We start from the raw sequence: 12,335 nt of genomic DNA on the forward strand, positions 1-12,335 counted from the left end.
TCTACAAGTTTGCTACGCAACATTTTCTTTGAAAATGATCATATAAAAAGTTATGGCACTCTGAATAACAGAGTGTATTATACTGCGTAGAGGGGATCACTGCTAAAATAATGCAACACACAGGGGGGTTTACAGGTGAACGCATAAAGAGTTAACAGTCCAGAGACGACATGTAGTATTATATAAAAAAAATAGATGTGTGTAATATAGTTACTGGAAGTTATTTTGTATTTGGGTACACCATTATTCTCTCTGTTGTGCATCAAACTGGACGGTCATTATCCATTTTAAGTTCCTTCACGTAATATCGAGAATATTCTGAAGGCCTACACTGTAAAAACTGCGTTGTTAAAACTGACACCAATTGGTGTTAATAGAGGACCACACCCTTAGGTGTTAAAATTACACCCTAGAGATTAAACATAACACCAAAGAGTGTAAATGTAACAACAAAAGGTGTTGTAATAACACCTATAGGTGTAAAACTAACACCACCAATTTAACACCTGTGTAAAATAACTGGTGTGGTCCTCTATGTACACCGGTTAACAACACAGTTTTTGCTGTGTATCTTCTTGTTGCCTCCAACATAAAGATACGGTGGAGGTACCAGCATGGCCGAGTGGGCTAAGGCGCCTAACTGAACACTTGAAAGTCCGGGGTTAGATCCCCGGTCACAGCACTGTTGCCCTAGAGCAAAGCACTGAATCGACAATGCTTATTAACCCTGCTTTCAAATTAATGGAAGTGATATGAATCCTTGGAAATTAGAAAGTAGAAATCAATAAAAAAAAATATGATCTAATACAAATTTCTAAAAAAAACACAGCAAAAATGTATATTTTGTTTGTGCTTGAGAATTCTTTATAGTTTAAAAGGGCTTAGAAAATTATCATAATTTCCTCGTTGTTACGGTGTGCTATTATAATAATAGGCTCCATTAAATTATTACTCATCAAGTAACAATAGTGTGGCGCACATTATATATTTCCCTGCTACCATATTGCATGGTAACAGGTTATTATAATTTTTTTCTCTCTCCCCTTTCTCTCACACGCTCTCACGCGCTCTTTCTCTCTCTTTCTCTCTCTCTCATTATACAGTGCGTATAAAAAAAAACGGGACAGTTTTGAAGTCTATAAAAAAAATTGTTTCAAATCATTATATCTATATTTTGATGTTAATAGATGCTCTAAGATCTTATCTTTGAAATGCCATTTAAAAAAATAAATTTTGTTCATGCTTGAGCGAACACGGGACGTTTTTGTCGGGGGTTCAAAAAGAGGCTTGCGCCAAAATGGCAGAAATGTGAAATATGATGATTAGACTTTTGGCTAATCAGCAGACTTCCTCTTAATCTTTTCATTATCTTTGCTACAATTTTCGAATTATGCTTTCATATTTCATTGACAAATTTATTTATTTACCTGAATTATATTGCTTTTCATTTAAACTTCTTTAACCTTTGAATTTTTCTTCAAGTAAGAAAAGAAGAGACTTTTTGTCAACCCAAGTAAGAAGATTTGCATTATTAATTGGGAGAATTTGTAATTATTCAAATCCTTTGATTATGTGAAACAAATTATGTTATGGTGCCTTTAATAATTATTAGGTAAAACAAATTATGCTATGGTACCTATATAAAAGACATGAATTCTATTTTCAAGGGGTTATTGAATCCTTCACCAAGTTTAATTAAGTGCTTGACAGGACAAACAGGAAAGGATTCATGTCTTTCAATGGCAATGGTGTAATGAGTCAATTTTGAAGGAGCAAGATATGGCATATCGGGTAAAATGTATTAAAAAGTTGTGAAGCGAGCAACCAAAAATTTCCACTTTTTTATTTAAATATCCAATCTTGTGATTTTGACATAATATTCAGAAAATGATATCATATTTCACTTTCGATGTTTTCTGTTATTTTCCTTTTCACTTTTTTCCTTGGTCATAATTCTTTATTGGGGGGGGGGGGGCACCCCGAGCCCCCACCCTCAGTATGCCACTGTTCAAAGGCACCATAACCTTTGTAGCACACAATGAAAGGATTTGAAAAAACAACCACGCTCTCCCATACTTTGGTTTAAAAAAATGTTCTTGCCTAAAGAAGGAATATTCAAAGCTAAAAGAGAACATATCAAAAAGGAACAACAACAGAACTATTCAAGCAAATAAGTAGATTTGGAAATGAATTTTGACCGCATAATTCGAAAATTAAAGGCAAAGATAATGAAAAGGTTAAGAAGAAGTCTACTTATTAGCAAGAAGTCCGACCATCATATTTATCATTTTATGCCATTTCGGCGCAAGCCTCCTTTTATACCCCAGACAAAAACATTCAGTGTTCGCTCAAGCATGAACGAAACTAAATTATTTTAATGGCATTTGAAAGATAAGACTCCAGCGCACGTATTGACACCAAAATATAGAAATCATAATTTGAAACCAAAATTTTATAGACTTTTCAAATCTGTCCCGTTTTTTTTATACGCACTGTATATATGTATATGAGGAAAAACAGAAATATTGACATTAACTATATCAACAATACAAACAAATGCAATTAACTGTTATCACAATTTCCAAGATGATTTAAAAATTCTTGAAAGTAATTTGATTCGCTGTTAATTCCCTTTTTAAATTCCCTTAGTTAAATAGATAGAGTAAAAACAAGCAAGCAAAATATTGAACATTGTATGAAATCAATTTAAACTTGACATTATTCACTTATGATGCATTAAAAAGCTATACGATGTCAACTTGATCCGAACAGAGGCTCATTCTTTGTTGTATTGTTTCACCAAATTTTGACTTGCTGGTTGATTTTATTACTTCTCCCATTCAATTTTATTTTACGGGGCATTGCTTTCTTTGATAGTCTGCTTGGCAAGATTCACATGAAAACATCTGACTAAAATTGATGCAATTAGTTACTCATTGGTGATTGGTGGTGATTTTTTACCTGATTGCTAAGAAAGCATGAATGCTTGTAAGCAAGCAACCAGAGGACCGACGGCTTAAGGTCCTCACCGAAGGACCTGGTACTGAGAATTAATGCCTAACCAAAGGGCACTAGTGCACCAAGTGGGAATCGAACCCGGCGGGTCGCCGGAATACGAATCCCCGCTATACCGACTGAGCTATCGCGCCTCCATCTGATTGAAAGCTTAGAGCTCTAAATGTAAAAAAAAAACTCTTATATTTTGTAATGGTAAATCCCCCAAATGTGAATCCAACAATTATAATTAATAACTAGATTATAAACAGTTATGATGTGTAGGATATGAAATAAACATGTGTTTTATATGATGGTGTATTTTGATCATATGTCCAACTGATCAAAATTAATTATCTGTACGGTTTTCTTTTTTTATAAAAACTATTCCAATGCATGCACTGGGCTAAAATTTCAGGATATAATCTTTTTTGCTGTAGCTTCTTGATAGCCAATCCCTAAATTTGAAAGAAAGACTTCTCAAAGAGCACTTTTAAAGGGAAACTAAAATAAAAACAATATCGTACATAGAGGGCGCTAGATATGTTCAATATTTAAATTCGACGGTTGAAAGATCAACGGGTTACTTCAAGTTTTTAAGATTGGAATATTAGATGATACTCAAGTGTATTTTACATTATTGACCCTAACCAAAGCTAAAGACATGCTTTAAGTATTTACAGAATAAAAGAGGCGTTAAACGAAATATTTTTTTTTCATCGAGTTATATAAATTTTTCTTTTATGCTATTTATTTCATTTATGTATTTATGCATGATTAAAAATGCAATTTTGTTTTACAAACATTGCCAAATAGCAAAAGATTATACACAAAATAGATATTCGAATTGAAATATTTTAATTACAATATTAAAAGCACATAGAACAATGAAAGACATGAGTTATAAATATTGAATAAGGATCGGATAAGGGGTACATGATAGTTTCCCAATCAAAGTTGGAAAACGAAAGGTGTGTAAAGAATGGTATACCCAGTTGTTGCGTGTCCGGACAATCAATTTTAGAAAGTCATTTGGAAATAATTACAAGTAAAGTTTCATCCATTCTTATTACAAGACGCTATGAAATATTATACAGAGTAGAAGATGATTATAACTATTGAATTCATATTTTTAGTGTAATCCAAAGACAAAAAAGAAGGCTTCAAAAAAATAAAGTGTCCGGACACCCGACCCCCATCCTACATTAAGAATTAAGAAGGATAGAACACGATAAAAGGAAAACAAAACAAACACACGAAGATTAATATTATGGTATAGTACTAGTAGTAAAGAATTAATGTTATATTTCAGTGTGCTATTCAACTTCTTTTTAAAGAATAATAAATAAAATGCAATTTTAAGAAGAAAATGAACATTTTATTTTTTTTCAACATTGCTCTCAGAGACAAAACGTAGAAATACAATAAATGAATTTAATTGGCTGATGTTAGAAAACAAGTGTATAATTTAAGCAAGATAGGACCATGGAGTTTCCAATGAGATAAATAAATAAATAGGCTTGCTGATCTATTTCCCTGATGAAAATAAAGAAGTTACAATGACCGGGTACAAGCAAAAGACTCCATAACCCCGATTTCAAGTGGTCCTAGTGCATTTACATCTCTTCAAAGCTGACACACATCCATGTGATATGAAATGTGGTGGGTGCATGTCACATGATACTTTTTTTAAGGTTTACTCAACTGCTCATGGAGTTTTTTTCCAATCAAGGAGCTTCCAATACACTCTTAAAATGTTGGGTAACATACTGCAGTGGCGGATCCAGAGGGGGGCGCCCCGGGCGCGCGCCCCCCCCCCTATTTTCGCCGGATTTTTTTTTTTTGGATGGTTATATTTACTGGATTGGTACAATGTAGTCAATTTCAAGGGCTAGATCTAGTCAAAACTATATTTTAACTTACGCTCATGGCCTTTGTGTTCGCACAAATGCACCTCTGTCATACTGTATTGCAATATGTTAATTCCGGAATTCCAGGGCGCGCAAGTCGATTGGTTGGAAAGTTGCACCACTTGTAATCGGGAGTTGCAGTGCAGTGACCAGTGTGAAGATGTTGGATTGGATATCATTTTTTCCCGAAATTTTGTGTTTTTTGTAACATGCGTTTGTCCGTCTTTATGGCAAATACATGTAAATTGTAAGTAACAGATCGCGAGAGAAAGTGTCAACGATGCGAATGATAATGTCTATCCCCGAGATTATTCTTCACTCAAAGATGAAGCCCTATATCGGGCGCCACGTGCGCAGCATTATCATTCTGCCTTGATCATGTACGTTTTCACTGAAATGTATAGGTCAGACATATTTGTATTTAATGTAAACTAACTTTTACACTTTCTGGTAGATTCAGAGGCATATTATCCAGGGCGCCCCAACTAAGTTTCGCCGAAGCAATCATTCCAACGAATTATCAAGGAGCAAAATTGTATATTCTCAATCACCAGTCGACCCCACTCCGCGTTTGCTGTGTATAGGCAGCTATATGTCAGCGTAAGGAGCGAAGATTTTATGTGACGGGGGGGGGGGTGGGGGTTGGGGGGAGAATAAAAATACTTTCGTGCTGGGGAAAAACGTCCCGAGGACACATTGTGTATTGTTAAAAAGTAGAAATTGTGACATTAACCCCCCCCCCTTACCCCATTTTTAATGTTTGATAATCTATAGGTTTGCTGATTACAATATATCTTTAAAAAAAAATTGCCAGCAAAATCGAAAAAAAAATAGTTTTAAAAATCTAGGGGGGGGGACGACCTCCCCCGAAATATTTGAGGGAGAACACGTCCCCCGTCGTCCCCCACCCGATCGCTGCCGATGATATGCGCGTAAACCCAAATCCATCTGACCAAGGAGGTTGGTGGAAGACAGATTTCCCCCTCCCTGATGTGTTCCTCCGCGCACCCGTCCGATTGACGTGACTTGAGGCAACTTTGTGGTATAGTTTTAACAAGTGTTTCGTAAAAATTGATTATCTTATGTTAAAATAAATATAAATACAATTTCATCCTGGCTGGTCATAAGTTAAGATGGCAACGCGATGAGAGACTTTGAACGTAAACAATAAAAATGATGAGAATCCCCTTAAGAAGCATTATATTACTTTGAGGTTGTGCAGAATGACTGGATTATTGAAGATGATTTGAAAATAATACGAGGGAAAAGGTTGATTACCAGAAGATGATGTCGTTTTTTCTGTAGTTTGTAACAATTTACTGTGCATTTTGGGGAAAAAAGAACCAAATTTTATGCATGTTGCCATACGACTAAACAATTCTCGTTTGAAACACACAATATTAATACACAAATGACAATAAACAGAATGGATTATTCGGAACTTATCGATTACAAGTCTCAGTTTCGTATCATTTAAATTTGACGTTTCAATCACACGATGCAAGCAAGTGAAGAGCCTTTGCCAAATGTATGTTTTGAATGACCGCTTATACGGTGTGTGACTGGAAACCAGCTCCTAAATGAGTCAGTATGTGTCTTTTATTCATGAAGTTACAGTGATTTAAGTGTGCATTTTTCTTCTAAAGGTGCTCTCAAAATACAACTTTTGGACATGGTTTTTTGAAAAAGTCCTTGCCGTGGGAGGGGGATATCCCCCTCCCACACCCTCCCCCCGCTCGGTCGCTTCGCTCCCTCGCCGCTGGCGCCCCCCCTATTTCAAAATCCTGGATCCGCCCCTGTACTGTCCACACAACAATTTATTGGTTGAAATATCTATCCAACTCTTGTTATATTTTTCAACCAATAGAGTGTAGTTTCACCCAAAGCAAACATTATTGGTTAAAAACTACCAAGAATTGGATAAGGTTTTAACCAATTGTGCTGTGTGGACAAGTATGTTGCCCAACAATTTTAAGAGTATACACAGCAAAAACTGTGGTGTTAACCGGTGTACATAGAGGACCACACCAGTTATTTTACACCGGTGTTAAATTGGTGGTGTTAGTTTTACACCTATAGGTGTTATTACAACACCTTCTGTTGTTACATTTACACTCTTTAGTGTTATGTTTAATCCCTACACTGTAAAAAATATTGGGCAAAATTTTAACCAGCACGACGGTAATTATGTATCCAACCAATTTGGGGCAGTATTTTACCCAATGCGGGAAGCTTTTTGTCCAGTAAGGTTAAAAAATAAGCAGAAATTACTTTAGAATGAGCAAAATTTCCATCACACTGGATAAATAAAAATGCCTAAAAGAAATGCCCAACGTTGGTTGGATACATAATTACCCTCATGGAACATTTTTACCCAATATTTTTAAGAGTGTAGGATGTTGGGGCCAATTTTTAACACCTCAGGGTGTGGTCCTCTATTAACACCAATTGGTGTCAGTTTTAACACCGCAGTTTTTACAGTGTACATTTTCGATAAAATACGCTTGAGATGTGCGACTTGATTATCTTTTAATATAGAAATAAATAGACACCGACAGTGACCAATGTGACCATGACAATGGCTGCAAAGAACCGATGTGTAGGTAGCTTGTCGTGATCAGGGGGCGACGGGTGTGGAACACAGTCTACGGGACGATTGGGAGGCTGGGTATCTGGTCTAACTGGCTGCCTATCATGACTGGTGGGATCTCTAACCATACTTGTCGTAGGTGGTACCTGCCGCTGCCTTGGTCCTTTTAAATAGATAATTAAAACAATAGGCTAGCTATTAAACGTTTGGAGTGTTAACAGAAAAATTATCATCGTGATAAGTACATTTAGTATTAACATGCATGATTAAGCAGTGATAACATTGGAAGTACACGTGTATAGGCAAAAAAAATGTTATTTTGATATTTGTTATAAAATCCTTGGTTTTAAATACAGATATGCATTATAGTTTCAAATGAAAAATTATATGAAAAATATAGGTGAAGGGGATGGAGCTGGGCAGAGAGGAATAAATAGAGAAAGAAAGAAAGAAAGAAGGAAGGAAGGAGGGAGGGAGGGAGGGAGGGAGGGAGGGAGGGAGGGAGGGAGGGAGGAAGGAAGGAAGGAAGGAAGGAAGGAAGGAAGAAAGAAAGAAAGAAAGAAAGAAAGAAAGAAAAAAGAAAGAAAGAAAGAAAGAAAGAAAGAAGGAAAGTAAGTAAGTAAGAAAGAAAGAAAGGTTTGAAAGGGAAAAAATAAATAAGAGACAAGGAAAGAGAAAATTATTTGAATAGATGAAAATGAATATGTGTCTACATTCGTATAAAAAAATATGTTGATTAATTTGTGTCTGACAGACCCCACCCACCCCCTTGCAATGAACAAAAAGGGGAAGGTCAAAATTAGCCAAATAATTTGTTACAATCTTACCAACGATTTTTGTTATTTTGTACGGACACATATCCACTAGGAAATTTATTTTGACCAACCTTTATTAAAGGACAAGTCCACCCCAACAAAACTTGATTTGAATAAAAAGAGAAAAATTCAAGCACAACACTGAAAATTTCATCAAAATCGGATGTAAAATAAGAAAGTTATGGCATTTTAAAGTTTCGCTTATTTTCAACAAAATAGTTATATGAACGAGCCAGTTACATCCAAATGAGAGAGTTGATGACATCACTCACTCACTATTTCTTTTGTATTTTATTATATGAAATATGAAATATTTTGATTTGTCGTCATTGTCATGTGAAATGAAGTTCCATTCCTCCCTGAACACGTGGAATTCTATTATTCTAACATTTTGTGCTTCAGGCAAGGAGGTCCTAATTGTCAAATTCGTAAAAATTGAAATATTGTATAATTCAAACAATAAAAACAAAAGAAATAGTGAGTGAGTTACATCATCGACTCTCTCATTTGGATGTAACTGGCTCGTTCATATAACTATTTTGTTGAAAATAAGCGAAACTTTGAAATGTCATAACTTTCTTATTTTACATCCGATTTTGATGAAATATTCAGCATTGTGCTTGTCTGATTTTTCTCTATTGATTCAAATCAACATTTTTCTGAGGTGGACTTGACCTTTAATATTATATTTTACCTGAATTGCCTGGTAGATCAGAAGGAGGAGTTGGTAGATCAAGTGGCTGGCCGATAACTGTATCAGCATGACTGGGTATAGGAATGTTGTACTTCATTAATTCTGGAAAGACGTAATACATACCGTACGTACATTAAGTCATATTTATATCTGGGTTTTTTTAATCCAAGCTTATAATCTATCCAATTTCCAGTTCTCTTCTTCCACACACCTTTCGTAACTCTTTCAGATGTGGTGACTTCGAATCATGCCCTATCTGCCTACGTTTTTTTTTCTTCTTCTTCTTCTTCTTCACAACAGCTATTTATCTACATATTAGTCACGCGTTTTGTATTGGGGACGAAAGTAGCATTTTTGTTTCTATGTAGGCCTAAACCTTTTATATCATCATTCTCATCACTTCAAATTTTATTAGGGCACGTGGCAGATTCAAATTATACTGATAACAAGAAGCAGGATAGCAACGAAAATAAAGGAATAGATTCATTAATAAATACATGTAGGTTTTTTTTTAATAGAACATACCTCTATCTACAATATCGGCAATAGACTTCAAGCGGTTGTTCAATAGTTTTGATCGTAGATTCAATGCGCTGTTAACATCGGTCCCATGTTCTTTAACATGATGGTTTAATAAAGTCATATATGCCTGTTGGGGGTTCATGCCAAGTATTGCTTGTTGTACTGCTGCGCTGCCTTTAGGACTTGAGACTCCCAAATAAATTGCGAAATTCGCTGGAGAAACCACTGCCAAGTCAATACTCTCAGATAACTCCAGCAGAAAAGGAGGATTAAGAATGTTATCTTTCATGATGCTTTATCTGCATGGAGAGGAATAAGAAATAACGGTATTAAAAAAAAGGAAGAAATGTAAGCATGATTATAGTAATTTGCAAATTATCAGGGATTATGATATCATGAAGATGTTCCAAAGGTCAATTGATGGTATTCAAAGATTGTAAATTCAAAATGTTCCAAAGTTCCGTATCGTTTTGAGCTCAAGGGTTTATATTTCGAAATTCCTCCCAGTCGCGTAATATATTAGATAATTAGTTTCTTTTATTGCATTTATACTTTAAGAAATTTTAACATAAATGTCAATGATCACTGCGATATAAAACAACAGATATAAGCTTCAGAATTTGACAAATTAAATTGAACTGGCCGTGAATCGAAATTATTATCAAATTTATGAAATGTATGTTTTCCCATGCAATTTCAGAATTTGACAAATTAAATTGAACTGGCCGTGAATCGAAATTATTATCAAATTTATGAAATGTATGTTTTCCCGTGCTATTTCATATAGGAGTCACGTAAAAGTATTAAAGTGCATTTAAATTTACAAGTTATCGTTTTCCCAGAGATATCGGCTACTCAATCACCTGACTTGGCGCAAATGGATTTTGACACTTTTTCAAACAATGGCTGTTGTGCACTCAACCATATATAACAACAACACCGAAACAAATTTACCGAGTGTTAAAGGAATATCTACTCAGTCTATCCATACATGCTAAAAATTCTCTCTGAATCCCACATTTTCTTGAATAATACTTCATTCAAAAAGTTTAAAATTTTTCTGACTCGCACTGTATATTGTCCATTATTTTGTAAGGTTGGTTTTTTTTGGTATAATTTGTATTTTGTTCTTTTGCTGACAGCAACAATAAGGCTTCTCTGCCTTCTAGGCTGTCTCCTCATTTCATAAATCAATTCTATTTCTTGTCTATCCCTGTATCGATATGTTTGTAATGTTATTTTTAGTACATGAACGAAATAAATGCATATGAATGAATGAATGAATAGTCTTCCATATCACTTGACAATGCTGGCTGTGTGGGCATTTCTAACCATTGTTTACTTTCCCCTCTTTTTTGTTCTTTTCAACTTAAGTCAGTCCCAAGGGCGGATCCAGGGTTTTACTATTGAGGGGGGGATTTTGCTTACGAAAATTTTGACAACCTAAAAAGCGATTTTCACTGCATAAGTCGAGGTCATTTGTATGTCAAACATGGGGGATTTGCAAGGGGTGGCTCCATATACCATCAACCGGTGCCTTTACTTTGATTTTTATTCTAGAAAGTAACATTATTATGTAGTACATTTTAATATTATTTCAAAATATTACTAACAGTATTGACTTTCACATTCAGACAATCCACAAATGGTTATAATCTACTAATGAAACAATCAAAAGATGATAACTATATGTAAACAATGCCTAGAAATATAGAGGAAATACTGTACTATCAGAACTCAAATACTTAACATGTATTAGGCTATGATGTTACTCCTATAAAACCAAATTTTACTATACTACCAAGGAACAAGATTATTTTATCCACTATACTACCAAAAAACATAAATCTCCACTATATAGTGACTTGTTTGATAATCATTTTGCGCGGAAAATAGATTCATGTGAAAAATAATCAAACACAATGACAAATAACCGAGGCGATCATATAGCTATCACGAAATTAAATGGTAATAACATTAAAATAAATATGAAATTGAGCGGGACGAAAACCTAAAATGCATCACTCTAATTTGTGTGTTATATAACTTCGGTGGTTTCGGTGTACTATTGTGTGATTGAACAGATTTGCTTTTCTTTCACAGATCTCGCTGTGAAGTCGAAATTTGTAAAATACAAGTAATTTTTTTATTGGTAAAATTATTTCTTAATCCCACGAATAACAAATAAGCTATATCTACTCTATTGATGCAAATCAAAACAATAGATAGAAATCATTTCAACAAGTTAACATCCTAACGCATGTGCCCATGCTATCTTAATGGTCTACACATCAATAAGCATATCCCATCGTCTTTTGTATCTTACGACGATTAAAAGAGGAAACTATATATGGCCGATACCACGGCGCAAAATGAAAGCAGATAATAATGTATACCACTATGTTTTCTTCGATTATATCATTGGATAAGCAAGTTTTTTCTTTTAAAATCACCACACTATATAGCATAAATATATGATAATTGAAAGAACGTATGGATGAATACTCACCTTTGCTCATAGAACTTTCCGGAGAATATAGAGGAGAGTGGCTAATATCGCCTATATTCGATTGATATAGCACACAGGCTTGTCTATTTATCTATTGATCAGATCGTTTGTGTATACTAGTACATTAGAGCTCTCGACATATACCAGACGCTCTCTCTGTGAGGGATTTCTTTTGTGCGCACCGCCTTTGTGACTAAGGACTTCGGAACCGATATTAACAAAAGGCATAATGAATTGAACTGGTATTCAAGAAGTGCAGTGAAAACAAGCCCATTGGTAACCTGTGGATCACTGGCATCTG

General features: G+C 34.9%; 1 protein-coding gene across 1 annotated transcript; it reads right to left on the reverse strand.

The window, feature by feature from the left end:
- Positions 1–7,320: 7,320 nt before the first annotated feature.
- LOC121416162 lies at positions 7,321–12,335 on the reverse strand. Its single transcript, XM_041609643.1, has 4 exons — positions 12,035–12,335; positions 9,529–9,824; positions 9,004–9,105; positions 7,321–7,657 (listed from the first exon to the last, which is right to left on the reverse strand). Exons 2-4 carry the CDS (start codon positions 9,812–9,814, stop codon positions 7,434–7,436), a joined length of 612 nt encoding a protein of 203 aa, XP_041465577.1. The 5' UTR covers positions 9,815–9,824; positions 12,035–12,335; the 3' UTR covers positions 7,321–7,433.

Source organism: Lytechinus variegatus, chromosome 5, assembly GCF_018143015.1.
Source record: "Lytechinus variegatus isolate NC3 chromosome 5, Lvar_3.0, whole genome shotgun sequence".
Lineage (NCBI taxonomy): Eukaryota > Metazoa > Echinodermata > Echinoidea > Temnopleuroida > Toxopneustidae > Lytechinus > Lytechinus variegatus.

Coding starts and splice junctions, on each gene's coding strand:
- LOC121416162 (XM_041609643.1), bottom strand. CDS start 9,814: ATGAAAGATAACATTCTTAATCCTCCTTTTCTGCTGGAGTTATCTGAG. Junction 9,106..9,528: donor TGCCGATATTGTAGATAGAG/GTATGTTCTATT, acceptor ACGTCTTTCCAG/AATTAATGAAGTACAACATT. Junction 7,658..9,003: donor TGATCTACCAGGCAATTCAG/GTAAAATATAAT, acceptor TCTATTTAAAAG/GACCAAGGCAGCGGCAGGTA.